The sequence below is a fragment of the Oncorhynchus keta genome, unplaced genomic scaffold (assembly GCF_023373465.1).
Source record: "Oncorhynchus keta strain PuntledgeMale-10-30-2019 unplaced genomic scaffold, Oket_V2 Un_scaffold_1109_pilon_pilon, whole genome shotgun sequence".
Lineage (NCBI taxonomy): Eukaryota > Metazoa > Chordata > Actinopteri > Salmoniformes > Salmonidae > Oncorhynchus > Oncorhynchus keta.
The window spans coordinates 574,591-592,138 of NW_026290758.1; the positions used below are offsets into that span (position 1 = coordinate 574,591).

The window sequence follows — 17,548 nt, forward strand, 5'->3', positions numbered from 1 at the left end:
TAGACTGGTGACTGCCCTCCAGACATTACATTGACCCACTAGACTGGTGACTGCCCTCCAGACATTACATTGACCCACTAGACTGGTGACTGCCCTCCAGACATTACATTGGCCCACTAGACTGGTGACTGCCCTCCAGACAATACATTGACCCACTAGACTGGTGACTGCCCTCCAGACATTACATTGACCCACTAGATTGGTGACTACCCTCCAGACAATACATTGACCCACTTGACTGGTGAATATCCTAATGGGTCCTAGGCTATTTTTATTAACCTTGACATTGGTTGACAGCTCCATGAAAACATTTTTTTGTCTGAGGAAACAAAACACCAATAACTTTAGTAGTCTCTATCCTAATCTTTGCTTGTTGACTTGAGTCTCTCCACTCCTCACTCTTTGTCTCTATATCTCTATATATGTCACCCCCAAAACCAATTCTTTCTTTGGCCGCCTCTCCTTCCAGTTCTCTGCTGCCAATGACTGGAACGAACTACAAAAATCTCTGAAACTGGAAACACTTATCTCCCTCACTAGCTTTAAGCACCAACTGTCAGAGCATCTTACAGATTACTGCACCTGTACATAGCCCACCTATAATTTAGCCCAAACAACTACCTATTTCCCAACTGTATTTAATTAATTTATTTATTTTGCTCCTTTGCACCCCATTATTTGTATTTCTACTTTGCACATTCTTCCATTGCAAAACTACCATTCCAGTGTTTTACTTGCTATATTGTATTTACTTTGCCACCATGGCCTTTTTTGCCTTTACCTCCCTTATCTCACCTCATTTGCTCACATTGTATATAGACTTGTTTATACTGTATTATTGACTGTATAATAATAATAATAATAATAATAACTGTATGTTTGTTTTACTCCATGTGTAACTCTGTGTTGTCGTATCTGTCGAAATGCTTTGCTTTATCTTGGCCAGGTCGCAATTGTAAATAAGAACTTGTTCTCAACTTGCCTACCTGGTTAAATAAAGGTGAAATAAAAAAATAAATAAAAAAAAACTCCTCACTCTTTGTCTCTATATTGAATATCTCCTCATTCTGTCTCTATATTGAATCTCTCCTCACTCCTTGTCTCTATATTGAATATGTCCTCACTCTTTGTCTCTATATTGAATATGTCCTCACTCTTTGTCTCTATATTGAATATGTCCTCACTCTGTCTCTATATTGAATATGTCCTCACTCTTTGTCTCTATATTGAATATGTCCTCACTCTTTGTCTCTATATTGAATATGTCCTCACTCTTTGTCTCTATATTGAATATGTCCTCACTCTTTGTCTCTATATTGAATCTCTCCCCACTCTTTGTCTCTACATTGAATCTCTCCCCACTCTTTCTCTCTATATTGAATCTCTCCTCACTCTTTCTCTCTATATTGAATCTCTCCTCAATCTTTCTCTCTATATTGACTCTCTCCTCACTCTTTCTCTCTATATTGAATCTCTCCTCACTCTCACTCCTCTGATCCATGGCTCTGATAGCTAAACCATCTGGTGATCTAGAGCCAACAATGAATAACTAGGGACCAAAGTCCTCCCACCACTGAAACCTGAGATACAGCCTAACTGGCCCTCTGAGTCCAGATATCTTTCAGCTATGGGTTTGGTATTGTAACTCATCCATAGAGATGTCGGATCTTAATTTGACCACTCTTTTGTTGATGAGAATTGTCCTGCACAGCAGTTTATTCAAGTTTTTAAGACTTCTAAAGTTTGTAATTTCCACTTTAACATTTCAGACTCGAATTTGCACGAACTTAAAAAGTATCAACCCCTACAAAAAAATCCATTAATTATGATCCACATAATTACTCACATTTCCTTTTGCTTCAGGATTATTTCCTTACTACAGCAAACTGGCTCAAATTAAGATCCTTCAGCCGTAACTCCCTCCGTAATGGCATTTCCCTCCATCTGAGAGATACACCCCATAATTATAGCCATCATTGAATATGTGTCATTGTTAATGATATCATGGTATATGTGATATCTAGAACTAGAACACCGCAAATCATTTTGAATGAGACAATGATCCTGATGAGGAAATGGAGAATCTCTCCTGGAATCCCTAGGTCCAGTGTCTTGGCCACAACACATCACTGTATAGGTATTCTGCCAGCTTTTATCATGGTGGCTGGATATCTTGTGGATTTGGATTCTCTAGGATGTTTGAGCAGCAGACAACAGATGATATACCTAAAAAATAACCAAACTAACCCAATCAAAGATATGACTTACAGGCATAGTCAAATAATTTCTAAACTAACTATTGAGAGAAATTCTACTGTTAAAACCATACTCCGGTTTTAATTGGCAGTCCTCCCTCCTTTAACAGTTAATATTACGTTGACACATGGACTGGTCTGCTCCAATGACTCTAACCACAGAGTCTAAAATAAGAGTCTTCAGGTTATATGTTCTTTCTGCCTGTTTCCTGTAGACAGATCAGTGGTCAGATTGGCAACATGCTTTTTGAGAAGACCAAACAAAAGTGAAGTCAAACACGACACTGTTTATACAGTAGTTTATAGTCCACAGAACAGCCTTCAGCATGATGTTTGTCCCTGATCCCTGAACAGTGCTAATGCATGGTGAACCACAGCGAGTAAAGACTTAACGCTTAACTAAAGCAGGATTCTATGAACTAAAGCAGGATTCTATGAACTAAAGCAGGATTCCATGAACTAAAGCAGGATTCCATGAACTAAAGCAGGATTCCATGAACTAAAGCAGGATTCCATGAACTAAAGCAGGATTCCATGAACTAAAGCAGGATTCCATGAACTAAAGCAGGATTCCATGAACTAAAGCAGGATTCCATGAACTAAAGCAGGATTCCATGAACTAAAGCAGGATTCTATGAACTAAAGCAGGATTCTATGAACTAAAGCAGGATTCTATGAACTAAAGCAGGATTCTATGAACTAAAGCAGGATTCCATGAACTAAAGCAGGATTCCATGAACTAAAGCAGGATTCCATGAACTAAAACAGGATTCCATGAACTAAAACAGGATTCCATGAACTAAAGCAGGATTCAATGAACTAAAGCAGGATTCTATGAACTAAAGCAGGAGTCTATGAACTAAAGCAGGATTTGTAAGCATGATTTGAGGGTGGTTTCCCTCCGGCCCCAGATTCACGGTGTGCAGGGGGCAAAGCCAGGCAGGCTGAATGACTGCAGTCTTTTGAGTCCAAAAAGTCTACTTGTTTGCTTTGGACATCGTTCCAAGTCAACAATGACAGCTATATAGTAAAGTTCACCTTAAAACCTTGAAGGCTAAAAGATGTGGCGGCAAAGTCTGAGAAGGAACATATAAATGTCCAATGAATCCTAATCTAAACCTGCTTTTCAGTCAACATTTTGACATTTGGATGGCATGCAATTGCTTATTGTTTGGCTTGAAAGTGTTCCTAACATAATTTGTCCCAGACAGGATTAATCTGTTGTGGTGAAGAGTTCATGTTTCAGAGGGAAAGTACACTGAGTCATGGAAAGCTGAGAATGAACCACAACAGATAATGTAAGATGGAGAGATACAGAAAGCCTATTCCTTTTCTCCTTTTCTACACTTACATAGGACAATCCCAGTTGAAGTCTGTACCCTGTACTGTACAGTAGGCAATGGTTTGCAATCTTAATAACAGGCAGCCATTTTGGTTTACCATAGTTGATACAGGATTGTGAGAGTGGTTATTATTACCAGTTGATTCATAACTTTATACTTATCACAGCATGGGATAAGCATTAGAGCTCAGACAAACAGAGAACACCACCCCCTTAATTCAAAGAAAACACCTGATTGCCAAGAGAAAAGAATGCATTGTGAGACCAAAAAAGCCCCCTATTAAACTACCCATTGTTTGTGGTGAAATTATTTAGTTGTGGATTGTGAGGTGTAACTTGTGGACTGGTCTGCTCCAATGACTCTAACCACAGAGTCTTAAAATAAGAGTCTTCAGGTTATATGTTCTTTCTGCCTGTTTCCTGTAGACAGATCAGTGGTCAGATTGGCAACATGCTTTTTGAGAAGACCAAACAAAAGTGGATTACCTACAAGTCAAATGTTGCTCTAACCATTGGCGATCAGAAGTAATACTGTAGAATCCCCTGTAAATCACTTACCGGTCCTTGAAGAAGAAGGTCTCTCCTCTGATCTGGGCCACAGCATCAAACACCACAGGTTCATTACAGATGTCCATAGGAGTGACTGGGCCCTGGGTGGGAGGCACAGGCTTGTCTGTACCAGCACCTGAGAGGAAAAGGAGAGGCAACATGGTGAGCATTGAGTAGATGAGATTGATATCCTTCAACAAGGAGAAATACATGTGTTACCTGCAGGACATTCACCAAAGCACTCTGGTTATGAACAGCGGGTGAAGTCATGGTTACACGTTATTTTAAAAGGTACCTACATAATGACTTCATAACACATTCATAACCCATACATAACCCATAAGCAGTACATAAGAATTTCAAACTGACCATAGAGCTCCTGGATTCCCTTGATGTCGTCGTTGGACAGTCTAAAGTTCTTGGTGAAGGTGTACATGGGGGCCATCAGAGCACCAGGGTCCTGGGAGTGTTCCAAGCCCAAGGCGTGGCCAAACTCATGGGCCGCAACCAGGAACAGACTGTAGCCTGGACAACACCAATAGGAGTGAGAGATACAGCAACAAATATGTTGGGGCGGCAGGGTAGCCTAGTGGTTAAAGCATTGGACTAGTAACCGAAAGGTTGCAAGTTCAAATCCCTGAACTGACAAGGTACAAATCTGTTGTTCTACCTGAACAGACAGTTAACTCACTGTTCCTAGGCCATTATTCTTAACTGACTTGCCTAAAGGTTAAAAATATATATATATTAAAAGCATAACAAGTCAAGTTATATTCAGGTGAATGAAATAGTTTCCATGTTGGGAAATTCCTGTTGGCCACTTCATTCTGCATAGACAATGACTGAATACAATAATGAATAAAACTGAATAATAATACAAATGATTCAAATAAATAAACATGAATTGTCATTGTCCACTAAACTGCTAAAACCACCTACAAACAAGCATAATGTCAAAGGTCATTGATGACATATTTACCTTGATCAGGACAGAAGCCCCACTTGCGGTCGTCGTCGTAGCTCTTGGTGGAGGCGCACCACATCTTACCGTCGCTACGTCCAGAGGCGGTGCAACTGTCATAAGTGTCTCCAAGGAACGTGAAGGGGAACACACAGGGGGAACCCTCAGAGTTTCCTCCAACGGTGGACATGGCTGCGTGGGTGAACAAAAACACATATTTCAGGACCAAATGGACTTTTCTTTGTGTGCCGATGAGGTCGTGCTAAAAGTTATCAACTTGATTTGGGTTGAATTGCTAAATGGATTTGCTTGAGAAACTACCATGACTGTAATAACATTGACATCAGATGTATTTTGTATCTACGGTATATCCAAAACAAAACCAAATACTACTCTCCAAAAAGGGGCTTTTCTTTTTCTGCATGATAATATTATATCTGGGATCTGGGTTGGTATAGCACAATACTGGGCCTGTGTGGTTTTTTAAGCAGCCTGTTTCTTATTCAGTGCTTCTTACACACAAGGCTACACTGCATGCCAGCATTCCCAACCAATTAGAACCAGATGAAAACCTCAGCCTTAAACCCCCCCCTCTCTCCCTCCCCATATCCCCACTCTCTCGACTCTACCCCAAACCCCTGAGCCAGCCCCACTGACACAATGGAAAATAACCCCCGCCAGCAGCCACTCAGTAAAATACTTTTACAGTCATTCAGGAGACTAGCTGCTGCAAGATTGGAAACCATACCGTCTGGAACATTATAACATTCTCCTACACCAATACATGGAGGCATCAGCACAGCACACCTTGACTAATAAATGCAAGCACCCACACTAGTGATGTGCAGGTTGACTCATAACCTGCAGTCCCGGGAGGATGGGTTTAGGGTCATTAAATATTGTGTGGCTGAAGGGTGGGTGGGTAGACGGGTGGGTTGAATAAAGAGAAACAATACCTTAGAAACTCCATAAATGTATAATTCTTGTGCAATATATATAGGTTACACTGAGGTTTTTCTTTGATTATTTTAGGCTATCTGGTATTAGTGCATAAGCCTAAGCTTCAGGGCTTAACTGTACGTGTGCCAAAAAGCCTACACTGCCAATCACCAAATAATGCCTTTGGGAATGGGCAGAAAGCCAAATAATGCTTTTGGGAATGGGCAGAAAGCCAAATAATGCTTTTGGGAATGTACAGAAAGCCAAATAATGCTTTTGGGAATGTACAGAAAGCCAAATAATGCTTTTGGGAATGTACAGAAAGCCAAATAATGCTTTTGGGAATGTACAGAAAGCCAAATAATGCTTTTGGGAATGTACAGAAAGCCAAATAATGCTTTTGGGAATGTACAGAAAGCCAAATAATGCTTTTGGGAATGGGCAGATGGCCAAATAATGCTTTTGGGAATGAGCAGAAAGCCAAATAAGGCTTTTGGGAACTGAAAGAACTGAAAACAAATAGGAGGGAGGGCCAGAAAAGTCATGTTCAGAAAATATTTGGTGAAGTGGTAAAAGAGGATTATAGCAGTACCGGCTACGTTATGTGTGATGATTGTGAGGTGGTACACAAATTCCACAGCCACAAGACGGGACTTCAAATAGGCCTATGGCATGTCAAGGGAACTGTAGCCTACTGTTCAGATTGGTTAATGGGAAACTGAAATCTGGACACTGACTGTAGGTCTATAACCTCTCACGTAGCCTTAAAAATAACTCCAGCAGAATTAAGCATTTCTTGCAATTCCTTTTACCTCTTGGCTTGGTTTTTGCTCTGACATGCACTGTCAACTGTGGGACGTTATATAGACAGGTGTGTGCCTTTCCAAATCATGTCCAATCAACTGAATTTACCACAGGTAGACTCCAATCAAGTTGTAGAAACATCTCAAGGATGGTCAATTGAAACAGGATGCACCTGAGCTCAATTTCAACCGTTCAAAAGTTTGGGGTCACTTAGAAATGTCCTTGTTTTTGAAAGAAAATAACATTTTTTGTCCATTAAAATAACATCAAATTAGTCAGAAATACAGTGTAGACATTGTTGTAAATGTAAATGTTAATGACTATCGTAGCTGGAAATGAGCTAATCCAAGTTTATCATTTTAAAAGGCTAACTGATCATTAGAAAACCCTTTTGCAATTATGTTAGCACAGCTAAAAACTGTTGTTCTGATTAAAGAAGCAATAAAACTGGCCTTCTTTAGACTAGTTGAGTATCTGGAGCATCAAATCAAAGTTTATTTGTCAGGTCTACAACAAGTGTAGTAGACCTTACAGTGAAATGCTTACTTACAGGCTCTAACCAACAGTACAAAAAAAGGTATTAGGTGAACAATAGGTAGGTAAAGAAATAAAACAACAGTAAAAAGACAGTGAAAAATAACAGTAGCGAGGCTATATACAGTAGCGAGGCTATATACAGTAGCGAGGCTATATACAGTAGCGAGGCTATATACAGTAGCGAGGCTACATACATTGAGGTAGTATGTACATGTAGATATGGTTAAAGTGACTATACATATATAATAATAATAATAATAATAATATATGCCATTTAGCTGACGCTTTTATCCAAAGCGACTTACAGTCATACCCAGAGAGTAGCAGTAGTGTAAAAGAGGGGTTGGCGGTTTGGGGGTGGTGGGACACAATGCAGATAGCCCGGTAAGCCAATGTGTGGGAGCACTGGTTGGTCGGGCCAATTGAGGTAGTATGTACATGAATGTATAGTTAAAGTGACTATGCATATATGATAAACAGAGAGTAGCAGCAGCGTAAAATAGGGGTTTGGGGGAGGCACACAATGTAAATAGTCCGGGTAGCCATTTGCTTACCTGTTCAGGAATCTTATGGCTTGGGGGTAAAAACTGTTTTCCTCCCAAGCATTTGTGGGTTCGATTACAGGCTCAAAATTCCCAGAAACAAAGACCTTACTTCTGAAACTCGTCAGTCTATTCTTGTTCTGAGAAATGAAGGCTATTCAGAAACTGGCAATAAACTGAAGATCTCGTACAACGCTGTGTACTACTCCCTTTACAGAACAGTGCAAACTGGCCCTAACCAGAATACAAAGAGGAGAGAGAGGCCCCGGTTCACAACTGAGCAAGAGGACAAGTACTTTAGAGTGTCTAGTTTGATAAACAGATGCCTCACAAGTCCTCACCTGGTAGCTTTATTAAATAGTACCCGCAAAACACCAGTCTCAATGTCAACAGTGAAGAGGTGACTACGAGTTGCAAAGAAAAAGACATATCTCAGACTGGCCAATAAAAAGATAAGATTAAGATGGGTAAAAGAACACAGACACTGGACAGAGGAAGATTTAGAAAAAAGTGGTATGGACAGACAAATTTAAGTTTGAGGTGTTCGGATCACAAAGAAGAACATTCGTGAGACGCAGAAATAATGAAAAGATGCTGGAGGAGTGCTTGATGCCATCTGTCAAGCATGGTGGAGGCAATGTTTTTTATTTTACCTTTCTTTAACTAGGCAAGTCGGGTTAAGAACAAATTCCTATTTTCAATGACAGCCTAGAAACTGTGGGTTAACTGCTTGTTCAGGGGCAGAACGATAGATTTGTACCATGTCAGCTCAGGGGTTTGAACTTGCAACCTTTTGGTTACTAGTCCAACACACTAACCACTAGGCTACCCTAGTGGTCCTGTGATGGTCTGGGGGTGCTTTGGTGGTGGTGAAGTGGGAAATTTGTACAGGGTCCTGTCTCAGCCTCCAGTATTTATGCTGCAGTAGTTTATGTGTCGGGGGGCTAGGGTCAGTTTGTTATATCTGGAGTACTTCTCCTGTCCTATTCGGTGTCCTGTGTGAATCTAAGTGTGCGTTCTCTAATTCTCTCCTTCTCTCTTTCTTTCTCTCTCTGAGGACCTGAGCCCTAGGACCATGTCCCAGGACTACCTGACATGAGGACTCCTTGCTGTCCCCAGTCCACCTGGCCATGCTCCTGCTCCAGTTTCAACTGACCTGAGCCCTAGGACCGTGCCCCAGGACTACCTGACATGAAGGCTCCTTTGCTGTCCCCAGTCCACCTGACTGTGCTGCTGCTCCAGTTTCAACTGTTCTGCCTTATTATTATTGACCATGCTGGTCATTTATGAACATTTGAACATCTTGGTCATGTTCTGTTATAATCTCTACCCGGCACAGCCAGAAGAGGACTGGCCACCCCACATAGCCCGGTTCCTCTCTAGGTTTCTTCCTAGGTTTTGGCCTTTCTAGGGAGTTTTTCCTAGCCACCGTGCTTTTACACCTGCATTGTTTGCTGTTTGGGGTTTTAGGCTGGGTTTCTGTACAGCACTTTGAGATATCAGCTGATGTACGAAGGGCTATATAAATAAATTTGATTTGATTTGATTTAAAAGGGATCTTGAAGAAGGAAGGATAATCATGTTGCAATGCCATGCCATACCCTGTGGACGGCTCTTAATTGGAGCCAATTTCCTCCTACAACAGGACAATGACCCAAAGCACAGCTCCAAACTATGCAATAACTATTTAGGGAAGAAGCAGTCAGCTGGTATTATGTCTATAATGGAGTGGCCAGCACAGTCACTGGATCTCAACCCTATTGAGCTGTTGTGGGAGCAGCTGGACAGTAAGAAGTGCCCATCAAGCCAATCCAACTTGTGGGAGGTGCTTCAGGAAGCATGGGGTGAAATCCTTTCAGATTACCTCAACAAATTGTCAACTAGAATGTCAAAGGTCTGCAAGGCTGTAATTGCTGCAAATGGAGGATTCTTTGACGAAAGCAATGTTTGAAGGACACAATTATTATTGAAATTAAAAATCATTATTTTTAACCTCGTCAACGTCTTGACTATATTTCCTATTAGTTTTGCAACTCATTTCATGTATGAAATGACCCCAAACTTTTGAATGGTAGTGTACGTAAATAAGGTATTTCAGATTTTTATTTTTAATACATTTGCACAAAATTCTAAAAACCTTTTTTTCGCTTTGTCATTATGGGATAAATATATATATATATATATATTTTTTTTAATAAGGCTGTAACGTTACAAAATGTGTGCACTGTATAATGACAGCTACATGTATCTAATTATAGACAAGTTGGCTAACAAATAGCCCACCAAAATGTTGTAAATTATAAGCAGACACTAAATCAGGCAAAAGAAATATCCTATTCCCGTCAACAAAATTGTTCTGTCGTCTTTGACTGTAGCCTATAGCACATTTTCTACATTCACAGGTTAGGGATGGGGGAAGGCCTCAGATTTTAACTATCACATATAGTCGGGCGGTTGGGGATAGGTTAATAGCAATAGTGCGCGGGTGAAGAAACAGCTGACCCGCGCACCACTAACACACACACACACAACCTGGCTCAAGTACAATTGAAAGCACACATATTTATATATAATCCTCAGATTAAGGTTTCCATGCAACAGTCAGGTCTGTTGGACACATCAGTGCCCTTAGCTGTTTGGGTTAACACAGCTGATAAGGCTTGTATGCTATATGGACGGAGAGACACCTTCGGACTTTGGCAGTATGAACTGGGAACCCACCTGTTTCAGGGCAGAACCCGTAGGACTTGTCATTGTCATAGTTCTCAGTCGTAGCACACCAGCGGTAGCCGTCGTCACGTCCCTGAGTGGTGCAACCATCATAGTTCTCCCCTTGGAACGTGAAGGGGAACTTACAGGGAGCTCCGTCCGCGTTTCCACCCAGGGTGAACAGCACTGTAACACAGGAAGTTGAAGGAATTATCTATACAGAGTTTACAGTAGGTTTCCATCATTTAATCAAATGTCATGGCAGTTACGTTGAGCCTGAGTTTGAGTGATTTCACAGACTCAATCATAAGCTAACTGAACCACAAAATCATTGTTTGTCAGGGTGTTACACATCCACTCTGTCCAGACTAAAATGTTTATTGCTACAGTATATCAGCAGTGTATAAAACTATCAACAAGAGAACTGTTTCACAAGACTTCACTGAGTAGGCCATTTTCTCAAGATCAAAGGATAACCAGTTAGGATGTTTCATAAGACTGTTGGTCTCATATGAGTCGACTGTAAGCCTATATGTATCAATATGTCTTTGCGCTCATTTATGGTGAGTCTATACCCTAATGTCAGTACCATGGACAGCAGCACAAACAGACAGACAAAAGGACTGATGAAAAGCTTCATGAATCTTGCCCAGCAACACAGAGAAGTGGGAGTATTTTATGACCCAGACAACAACACTAGTTTCCCAGAATGTACTCCCACCCATTTGGTCCCAGTCCAACAGCAACACAGCTTCTTCTAACTAATCACAAACCTCTCATCTGGAGTAACTCCTGGCCAACTCCTCATCAGAAACTATAGCTAAAACACCACAATAGACATTCCTTGAGGGACTGCTGAATGCAACACTCTTTAACTTTATACAGTCCATGTAGATATCAAAATGCACACTATAACTGTTTTGCACAATACATTCACATGAACTCTTTAGAGGAAAAAGAAAAACACGGCCATGTTGGCTCCTACTCACAGTCATGGGGACAGAAACCCAGGAAGTCTTTAGAGGAAAAAGAAAAACACAGCCATGTTGGCTCCTACTCACACTCATGGGGACAGAAACCCAGGAAGTCTTAGAGGAAAAAGAAAAACACAGCCATGTTGGCTCCTTACTCACAGTCATGGGGACAGAAACCCAGGAAGTCTTTAGAGGAAAAAGAAAAACACAGCCATGTTGGCTCCTACTCACACTCATGGGGACAGAAACCCAGGAAGTCTTTAGAGGAAAAAGAACAGCCATGTTGGCTCCTACTCACACTCATGGGGACAGAAACCCAGGAAGTCTTTAGAGGAAAAAGAACAGCCATGTTGGCTCCTACTCACACTCATGGGGACAGAAACACAGGAAGTCTTTAGAGGAAAAAGAACAGCCATGTTGGCTCCTACTCACACTCATGGGGACAGAAACACAGGAAGTCTTTAGAGGAAAAAGAACAGCCATGTTGGCTCCTACTCACACTCATGGGGACAGAAACCCAGGAAGTCTTTAGAGGAAAAAGAACAGCCATGTTGGCTCCTACTCACACTCATGGGGACAGAAACACAGGAAGTCTTTAGAGGAAAAAGAACAGCCATGTTGGCTCCTACTCACACTCATGGGGACAGAAACCCAGGAAGTCTTTAGAGGAAAAAGAACAGCCATGTTGGCTCCTACTCACACTCATGGGGACAGAAACCGTATTTGCCGTCGTCGTCAAAGTTGTATGTGGTGGAGCACCAGAGGAATCCATCATCACGGCCCTGATTGGTACAGCTGTTGTACTCCTTCCCCATAAACATGAAGGGGAACTTACAGAACTCCCCCTCTGCATTACCAAACTTCACCTTCACAACTGTGGAGAGGAGGGGGATGGGGGTGAGGGGATGATCCAAAGAGCTCAAACAGAGCTGTTTCAGATACTGTGTGGTTCAGCTATCTTCATTTCTTTTGTGAAATGTTAACCGCAGATTGCTTTAAAAACATGCCATGTATGACCATGAAAAAATAGGTGATAAATAAAAACAAGTAGGTTTATATATTAGATCAGGATAAACTCGTATTTACAGACTTTATTTACAACTCAGACAGTACAGTCTCCAGTACCTTGTCCTTCTCCCAGGGTCCACTGCTCGTCGTCATCAAAGTGGGAGTCTCCTCCGGTGCCTGGTCCAGGAGCGAAGGCATGAGCCAGCAGACCATCTTTACCATCGAAGGGGTAGCCATCACCATGCTCTGTGGATTCACATAACAAGGGTCAAAACAAAAGGACTCAAGGCACAGATCAGTATACAATTACAGCCTTACTGGATGGATTCAACTCAGAATAGAACTGTTTCTGAAGTAGCTAGTGTTAGACTTTTTTTTTCCACCTTTATTTAACCAGGTAGGCAAGTTGAGAACAAGTTCTAATTTACAATTGCGACCTGGCCAAGATATAGCAAAGCAGTTCGACACATACAACGACACAGAGTTACACATGGAGTAAAACAAACATACAGTCAATAATACAGTATAAACAAGTCTATATACAATGTGAGCAAATGAGGTGAGATAAGGGAGGTAAAGGCAAAAAAAGGCCATGGTGGAAAAGTAAATACAATATAGCAAGTAAAACACTGGAATGGTAGATTTGCAGTGGAAGAATGTGCAAAGTAGAAATAAAAATAATGGGGTGCAAAGGAGCAAAATAAATAAATTAATTAAATAAATATAGTAGGGAAAGAGGTAGTTGTTTGGGCTAAATTATAGGTGGGCTATGTACAGGTGCAGTAATCTGTGAGCTGCTCTGACAGTTGGTGCTTAAAGCTAGTGAGGGAGACAAGTGTTTCCAGTTTCAGAGATTTTTGAAGTTCGTTCCAGTCATTGGCAGCACAGAACTAGAAGGGGTGCAGTGTAGATCACGTATGAGATGGTGCCATGAAGACATGTAATGAAAACACGTCCTTCTGGGCTTGTTTTGACCACAGACAGTGACCTCTATATGTTCTTACGTGATGTCTGGCCTCGACCCATGAGAATATTGACTTTATGTGAGACACAGGGAACCCAGAGAAAGAGCAACTAGTAACTCACACATAGGCAGGCCTATGGTACTACACTATACGATTAGCAGCACTGGGCACCCATCATCTAATCTAGTTCCCAGCCACTTCTGCCCTTTTGCGCAATAGTCGGGTGATGAGTAGCCTGGTTAAACTAGTCTGAACGAAGGTAAGAGCAGAATTAAGTCTGGTTTAACTAGGCTACTCATCATCTGGCATTACTGACGTTTCATACAGTACATTCAGCAGAATATAAAAGTCAAAACTGTTCTGTAATACCATACCGTTGCGGCCAAAGTTAATCATGATGTCAGCCTCTCCATCCATGAGGCGGGTGAACTTGAGTGGGGTGACGTCACTCCAGACTTTGAAGGCCCTTAAGAAGGCGTCATCAATAGTCTCCTCGTCCAGGTCAGGAGAGTGGCCTAGAATCCTGAGAGGTGGAACACAGAGAGGAGAAGAAACTGAGGAGGAGACTCATTAAACAGCTCATCCCTGGATGAAGATGTGCTGCATGATACATCTTACATAATGGAATATTACTGTGTGATTGACTAGGTATGCTTGAGGAAATACATGTACTAAAAGCAGAAGAGGGACCAACGTCAGCATTTAAAAACCCTCAAAATGCAGAAGGCAAAAGCTTGTACACCCATCTCTCTTCTATTTACAGGACAAAAGCAATACAACAGAGCTCCCCTTCTGGACATAAAGTCCATCAGTCTTCAGGCCTTGCCTATGACTCATGTGGTTAGAATGCTCCATGAGAGAGTCCAGCAACTAACCCCTGCTATGTGAGCCTGTCTGAGCAGGATAACGCTCTGTCTCTTGTTGTTTTGGTTAACTCCTCCCCATCTTTGTTTTTCTCCATGGTACATACAGTGAGTCTGAGTGGTCATGAGGACACAGAAAGGGCTGATGTAAACAACAGAACTTTGCTCTCTTCTTAACCTCAAATAAAACATACAGTGCCTTGCGAAAGTATTCGGCCCCCTTGAACTTTGCGACCTTTTGCCACATTTCAGGCTTCAAACATAAAGATATAAAACTGTATTTTTTTGTGAAGAATCAACAACAAGTGGGACACAATCATGAAGTGGAATGACATTTATTGGATATTTCAAGCTTTTTAACAAATCAAAAACTGAAAAATTGGGCGTGCAAAATTATTCAGCCCCTTTACTTTCAGTGCAGCAAACTCTCTCCAGAAGTTCAGTGAGGATCTCTGAATGATCCAATGTTGACCTAAATGACTAATGATGATAAATACAATCCACCTGTGTGTAATCAAGTCTCCGTATAAATGCACCTGCACTGTGATAGTCTCAGAGGTCCGTTAAAAGCGCAGAGAGCATAATGAAGAACAAGGAACACACCAGGCAGGTCCGAGATACTGTTGTGAAGAAATTTAAAGCCGGATTTGGATACAAAAAGATTTCCCAAGCTTTAAACATCCCAAGGAGCACTGTGCAAGCGATAATATTGAAATGGAAGGAGTATCAGACCACTGCAAATCTACCAAGACCTGGCCGTCCCTCTAAACTTTCAGCTCATACAAGGAGAAGACTGATCAGAGATGCAACCAAGAGGCCCATGATCACTCTGGATGAACTGCAGAGATCTACAGCTGAGGTGGGAGACTCTGTCCATAGGACAACAATCAGTCGTATATTGCACAAATCTGGCCTTTATGGAAGAGTGGCAAGAAGAAAACCATTTCTTAAAAGATATCCATAAAAAGTGTTGTTTAAAGTTTGCCACAAGCCACCTGGGAGACACACCAAACATGTGGAAGAAGGTGCTCTGGTCAGATGAAAACAAAATTGAACCTTCTGGCAACAATGCAAAACGTTATGTTTGGCGTAAAATGCAAAACAGCTCATCACCCTGAACACACCATCCCCACTGTCAAACATGGTGGTGGCAGCATCATGGTTTGGGCCTGCTTTTCTTCAGCAGGGACAGGGAAGATGGTTAAAATTGATGGGAAGATGGATGGAGCCAAATGCAGGACCATTCTGGAAGAAAACCTGATGGAGTCTGCAAAAGACCTGAGACTGGGACGGAGATTTGCTTTCAACAAGACAATGATCCAAAACATAAAGCAAAATCTACAATGGAATGGTTCAAAAATAAACATATCCAGGTGTTAGAATGGCCAAGTCAAAGTCCAGACCTGAATCCAATCGAGAATCTGTGGAAAGAACTGAAAACTGCTGTTCACAAATGCTCTCCATCCAACCTCACTGAGCTCGAGCTGTTTTGCAAGGAGGAATGGGAAAAAATTTCAGTCTCTCGATGTGCAAAACTGATAGAGACATATCAAGCGACTTACAGCTGTAATCGCAGGGGGCTGAATAATTTTGCACGCCCAATTTTTCAGTTTTTGATTTGTTAAAAAAGTTTGAAATATCCAATAAATGTCGTTCCACTTCATGATTGTGTCCCACTTGTTGTTGATTCTTCACAAAAAATACAGTTTTATATCTTTATGTTTGAAGCCTGAAATGTGGCAAAAGGTCGCAAAGTTCAAGGGGGCCGAATACTTTCGCAAGGCACTGTATCAAGCAAGCACACATTGTACAGGAATCTTGGAGTTAGCAGATTGTGGTTGGGTTGGTGGGCAGCACATAGTTGAGGTTTTCATCTCCCCAAAACAAACTACAGGGTCTGGAGGAGTCATTTCCTTTGTTCAGCAGTCAGCACATTGCACAGCAACATAGGGAGTTATATGGAGTACAACCCTACTGCACATGGGGTTCAAAGCCTGATGCACAACTCCCTATACCAGAACACTATTTGGGCCAAACGAACATGTTTTGACCACTGACCTGTAGGTGATGGCGTTTTGCTGCCACTTGGGTTTCCTGTGGAAGAAGTTGTATTGGGCAACATCAGGAACTCCACAGCGGGGCTTCTTCATGATCTCCACTGTCTTGGGGTCGATCTCGCCCGTCTCTTGCAGAGAGAAGAACTTCTGCATCTTCTTCAGGGTGTCTTTCAGCACCATGAGATTACATCTGTCTTGTGGGCAGCCATAGAACTTGTTCAGATAGTGCTGCAGAAGAGAATAAAAGACAAGCCTATGAGTTGATATAGGATATATTCTGATGCCTTCCTACTCTATATAGTGCATTCATCCATACTGTATCAATGAATACATGAACATTTGTGTGCATTACACAATGAAACATCCCCACTGGGCACAGATGTCAGTTCAATGTCTGTTCCACTTGGTTCAACGCGATTTCATTGAAATGAGTGGAAACAATGTTGATTCAACCAGTGTGTGCCCAGTGGGTATCCAACTATAAGGTCTGAAGCCAAAACAGTATGAGTTTCATGAATGATTTGTCATTTTAAAGTAATTCACAAATGGTAGAATTGAATTTAAGTTCTATCTTCCTGAATTTATTGAAAATAACCGATTAAGAAGTTTGAAGAAAAAGTCACATTTACATTCCCACTATGAAAAGTTGTTTAAGGAACACTTACCAGAGCCACTTCTTTGTCTGTTTTTGGACTATCGTCTCCTGGGAACTTGATAATGGGCGAGGGGGCTGCAGAGGTTTTCTGGAGAAAGGCGATGAACTGTACCAAAAACACTTTGAGGACAAGGTGTCGGGGGCTAAATGCCGTCTGGCACCCCATCTTTCTCCGGTGGAGAATCGCTGTGTATGTAATCAGGATGGAGAAAAACACAACGTTTCTGGGTTGGATGTCCTCTTGCCTCTTCTGTTGCTTTATCTTCTCCTCAACGGGACATTCTGCACTGCAACCCAGGTCTGCTAACTCAGTTGTGCTTACACATGCAATTTTGTATGCTGCTTTCCACGGGAAGTGTAGGCTACAGACTGCGCAGTCTCCCCAAAT

The 17,548-nt window shown here is 41.6% G+C and overlaps 1 protein-coding gene across 1 annotated transcript in view; it reads right to left on the reverse strand.

Annotated features, from left to right (window-relative positions):
• Nucleotides 1-17,546, reverse strand: part of LOC118376062 (72 kDa type IV collagenase-like) — a 39,131-nt gene extending 21,585 nt beyond the window's left edge. Inside the window, exons 1-9 of the mRNA XM_052513428.1 lie at nucleotides 17,171-17,546; nucleotides 16,507-16,733; nucleotides 13,960-14,108; nucleotides 12,738-12,866; nucleotides 12,313-12,486; nucleotides 10,651-10,824; nucleotides 5,126-5,299; nucleotides 4,516-4,671; nucleotides 4,156-4,282 (exon numbers count right to left, since the gene is read on the reverse strand). Of these exons, the coding sequence (XP_052369388.1) occupies nucleotides 4,156-4,282; nucleotides 4,516-4,671; nucleotides 5,126-5,299; nucleotides 10,651-10,824; nucleotides 12,313-12,486; nucleotides 12,738-12,866; nucleotides 13,960-14,108; nucleotides 16,507-16,733; nucleotides 17,171-17,326 (1,466 nt within the window). The 5' untranslated portion in view covers nucleotides 17,327-17,546. The remainder of the gene's footprint in view (nucleotides 1-4,155; nucleotides 4,283-4,515; nucleotides 4,672-5,125; nucleotides 5,300-10,650; nucleotides 10,825-12,312; nucleotides 12,487-12,737; nucleotides 12,867-13,959; nucleotides 14,109-16,506; nucleotides 16,734-17,170) is intronic.
• Nucleotides 17,547-17,548: the final 2 nt, after the last annotated feature.